Source organism: Limulus polyphemus, unplaced genomic scaffold, assembly GCF_000517525.1.
Source record: "Limulus polyphemus unplaced genomic scaffold, Limulus_polyphemus-2.1.2 Scaffold3514, whole genome shotgun sequence".
Taxonomy (NCBI): Eukaryota; Metazoa; Arthropoda; class Merostomata; order Xiphosura; family Limulidae; genus Limulus; species Limulus polyphemus.
In genome coordinates this window covers 116589-121602 of record NW_013669124.1, presented here as the reverse complement: position 1 = coordinate 121602, position 5014 = coordinate 116589, and the positions used below count along the sequence as shown (strand labels likewise).

The 5014-nt window shown below is 30.9% G+C and overlaps 1 protein-coding gene across 1 annotated transcript; it reads right to left on the bottom strand.

Moving 5' to 3' along the window:
• Positions 1 to 979: 979 nt before the first annotated feature.
• On the bottom strand, positions 980 to 4375 carry LOC106469493 (cGMP-dependent protein kinase, isozyme 2 forms cD5/T2-like; the record flags this gene model as incomplete). Its single annotated transcript, XM_022398032.1, has 5 exons — positions 4362 to 4375; positions 3909 to 4050; positions 2630 to 2793; positions 1363 to 1485; positions 980 to 1042 (listed from the first exon to the last, which is right to left on the bottom strand). Coding segments are annotated over exons 1-5 (506 nt in total), but the record flags the coding sequence as incomplete, so codon positions are not given.
• Between the last annotated feature and the right edge of the window lie 639 nt (positions 4376 to 5014).

The following is a 5014-nucleotide window of genomic DNA, read 5'->3' as shown; positions in this document are numbered from 1 at the left end:
GGCTGAAAATGTAAAAATTAACAGGAAGGATTTCTATAAATACATTAAGGGTAAAATGTTAGGATGGGGGTAGGATTCTCGAAGGATGATAAAGGAAGGCTTCTATCTGATGATTATAAAATGGCTGGGTTATTAAATTCTGCTTTTTCTTCACTTTTTACTAATGAAGATTTAAGTAGTATTCTACATCCCGAACAGTTGATAGATGGAAAGAAGATCAATCAAGGTGACTGCATTAATTCTAAGCTTGTTAAGAAAACATTGGGAAGTTTAAAAAACAATAAGGTTCCTGGGCCTGATAATATTTCCCCAAAGGTTTTGAAAGAGGTCAAGGATTGGATATGTGAGCCACTTGCTACAATACTTGTAAATCCTTGAATAGTGATCAGGTACCAGGAGATTGGAAGTTAGCTAATGTTAGTCCTCTTTTTAAGGGAGGTGATAAAAGTTAGAGAGGATCTGATTGAGATGTTTAAGATTGTAAAGGGAATTGAGAGTGTTGGTGCATTATCTTTCTTCATACTTAACAGTGAGACTAGTAGGACTATGAGACATAAATATAAATTTTGGCAGGGTAGGAGTCATCTTCAGCTAAGACAGTTTTATTTTTCTAACAGGGTGGTTGGCCTTTGGAATGGGTTGCTTTTGGATGTTGTGGAGGCAGTAAATTCAAGTGAGTTTAAGAGAAAGCTTGATAACTATATGAAAGGCTTTGAGGTTATTTTTTATCATTTAATAGTTTTAGTTTAGTTTAGAGGATGGGAGAGCCTATATGGACCAATATGTCCCTTGTTGTCCATAACATTGTGTTATGTTAATGTACATTTAGAAGTTCAATATTGAAATGTTAAAGAAAATATTTTACAAATAAAATACTATCAATGAAATGTTTTGGTTCAAACTGCTTACAAATGGGCTCTAGAACCTGTAGTATAAAAGTTCTGACAAAAGTAAACTTTATGTAGTATTAAAAACTTACTTATGTTTTTGAATGTCTTTAATCCCACCTTTTTGATAGCCTAATCTCTCAGCAGGATTATCTCTATAAATATAACAAACATCAAAAAGTTTCAGTAAAAACACTCTGCAGTTAAATGTGTCACAATAACATAAGTATAATAAATGAAAGTTACTCGTCTACTGCCTTGTGACAAGCATTAATGCATTTACAAAGTATCTTTAAAAGAACAGACATAAATAAACTGAAGATGGTCACACAAAGGCCTGAAGCATGCTAGACTTTCAGACATCTCTTATTAGATCCTTTAAACTATGGTGTCATATTTTTCTTAGTTATATAGAGTTTTGTAACAACTAAATGCACAGATAAAATGTGAAAATCATAGGACTTTTAATCTTAACCTGCACAGTTTCTTGATCATGGCTGATGCATTTCTGGATATTGTTCGAGGAAATTCTATTGCATCAATTCCTTTCAGGATGATGTTATATGTTTTCAAAGGATCAATACAGTTGAAAGGTGGTCTGAAAATAGTTCAAAAAATACATTTTAATATATTATATAGAATCACAATAAATTCAAACATATTTCTTAGGTAAAGGGTTACTAACAAAAATTTAAAACAAGATATATGTTACAACATTCAGAGACAGCAGGGTATGTAACATAGTGATCAACTAAGTTAATCAACTATATATAGATATAGATAGAAAGATAGAGAGACATACTGTAATCTACAATTCATTGATCATTACCAGCAACTTACATAATTCTTCTCAAACTATTTGAACTTGAAGTCTATGAAAGAACTTGAAATATTATGTTGTTGTTGTTGACATTACTAGTATTATATAATTCCTGCTTTTAAAAGAATTAAAAATCTATGGTTTACTGGTGCTATTTACATTCACACTAAATTTATTAATTAGGGTGATAAGTATTCATGGCTGTAAGTGAAAAGTATTAGATGTCAGTTAGATTTTGTATACCTATGTATAGAAACGATCTTGGTACCCTGGAATAAATTTGAAAACAATGTTTTACTTTTTTTCTGCAGAAATTCTCATTGTGAGACTACCAGCATCTATATAAGAAGTGACTGAAGACTTATGCATTAAGTTTTCATAGCTCTACTGTTTTAAAAGATTAAAAACAAGCTGTTTAGTCAGCAACTAATTATCTTCAGACTTGAGAAATGTCATTTTGTTAAGTTTCATCCAAATATATTTATCTGTTTTTTTACTGTACTAAAAAAAACAGACAGAAACCTGGACACATGCCAGGGTTTTTTGTTGTTGTTGTTTTACTGACATATTAAATCTCTGGATATTTTAAAGAATTTTCTGAAGCATAATGACCATAAAGATAGATTTATACACATATATAATTTTTTTCATATAATGCTTGAAACATAATTGGCTCCACTTTTTTCCTTATATAGTCAACCATTCTTTAAGACACTACAAATATGGCAATTTTCAAGATATTTTAATTTTGTAATTTCCTCAGCATTCATATAAGAACACTCAGAGTCTATTTAGAAGAGAAAGTTTCCAAAGAAACACATGCTTTTAAATCTTTCATTAATATCTTTGAGTAGTTATGAATAATTTAAGCAAGTTATTAAAATTTCAAATATAAGAACCTTACGTTTTAGCATTTACTTACATGCCTGTCAATAACTCAAACATCAAAACACCTAATGACCAATAGTCTGCAGAGATGTCATGACCCCGGTTGAGTATGACTTCTGGAGCTACATATTCAGGGGTTCCACAAAATGTCCAAGTCTTATGACCTCTGTAAAGTTTCTTAGCAAAACCAAAGTCCACCTGTAGCCCACAAGCAGGCATTCATAGTGTAATTAATGCTAATGTTATAGAATTACTAAATATCTAAACACAAACAAACATCTTAGGCTGAAAATTGCAATTTGAGACTGATTATTTACTAAAATAACTATCACTACAAATAAGTTACTTTTACAAAATTATAATAAGAAAAAAAAGCTTAAAGGTTTCAACATATGTAAAAAAGTATTGTAAAATCTCACTGTATGAGGAATCCAAAGAAACTAGAAACCTTAGATCATGTACACTTCTACCATTCAGTATGTCCTCCGACTGTTTTCGTATACCCTTAATTTAAACATTCTATACCTCAGTTTGCAGATGGTTTATTTCTAACTGACACTTCTCAATTAAACACGAGTCTACTGAAGTGCTTGAACACTTTACAAAAGTTTTTAGCTCTCAAGAATCTCTAGCATTTGTTGCTTACCTAATGGTCAGTGATCCTAAAATGATCAATAAAACTCCAAGAGAGAATCTTAAAACATTTCCCATGATGCCTCGATTGAACAGTATCTTCCTCAGCCATGCACCCATTCTGTTAATTATCACATTTCTCACATAATACACATTAAAACTGCTCCTTTCAAGTGAAATATGTTCCATTCCTTATAATAAAAGTAAAATAATTTGGTTTCCCATATGTTTAGCTTCACACATATATTTCATTTGCATCAAAATAATAATAACTTACAAAAACAGTAACTAAATCTTAAGATGCAATTTGCTCTAACTAAATCTAAACTCTACAAGGCTGCAACCTTACTTATTAACTTAGCTTTCCTTACATGGATGTACTTTTCATAAAAGAATGACAATGAAACACTGAAAGAAAAACGACTTCATATAAAGATAACAGTGACCTCAATAAATCTTTTTTTTTTATAAGACAAAAACTTTGGTGGGTGTCATATTATGAGCGATTGATCAAGAATATGAAAGATTTTAAACATTTTTCTCAAATGATAGTTTTCAGTAGCTACTAGTGTATTAAAATTGCAAAGACTGTTTTTTTCTTTGTATTTACTGCTTACTATAAAATTAGAATTCACAAAATTTCCATAAAATATATATTTTGTATTATAAAACTTGTTTACCAGCTTAATATATCCCTTTAGATCCAAAAGTATATTTTCTGGTTTTAAGTCTCGATAAATGATATATCGAGAATGTAAATAGTCAAATGCTTCCACAACACATGCACAATAAAACCTGGTTGTCACCTCGTCAAAGTTTCCTCTGAAATAAACAAAACAGAAGTTTATTGTCACAAAAATGGCCTTTCTCCAAAAACAAATAACACAGTTTGCACAAAACTTGGTTGTAATGTAAACAGAACAGATAGTCACAAAAAAAATGTACTCTTTCCCAGAACAAATAATACAATCTGTATAAAACTTGGTTGTAAAGTAAACATATGTATTCTGAAAAAACAAATAAGCATTGTTGAATTGGGTGGTCACATAAAGGTTTTCTCTGAAGTAAATAAATTCAGACAGTATAAATATTGGGTATTCAATAAATTAAAATTTCATACGAAACAAACAAACCTAGCAGTGCACATTTTAGTAGGTGGTTTCATCAAAATGTTTTCTCAAACAAAAGATAAGCAGTGTTAAGCTTGGTAATCATGTCAAAATTACTACTGAACTAAAACGTGTGGTGAGGAATAAATCAGAATGTCACATCAAAATTTCTAATAAGATAAACAACTTTGTTTGTTATTAAGTAAAAAACTGCACAATGGGATATCTGTACTGTACCCACTGCAGAGATTAAATTTACTGAACCTCCACGTTTTAATATCATATATCCTCCAGCTTATTATCAAGTCACAAGGGAGTTAGTTGCTTTAAAAAGTTCAAACAAAGCTACACATGGTCATCTGCACATAGCCATCCCTAATTCTGAACTGATAAATTAGGGGGAAGGCAACTACTTTTAACTCTTTAGATACTCTTGTTATGACCAAAAAAGTGAGATTTGATCATTACTTAATTTTATATCGCACACATAGCCCTAAAGAACAGAGCAGTTTTTTACAATAACCTGCTGAAAACCATGCATGGATCCTTCAGTTCACAGTCCAAAGTTGCTAATTAATAAATAGGCCACACCCAGCCACCACTGAGCAGAAACAAATGAAATTAAACCCAGTGGTGACACTGTCATATTTCTTTCCTAACATATTGTTACGTCTCCG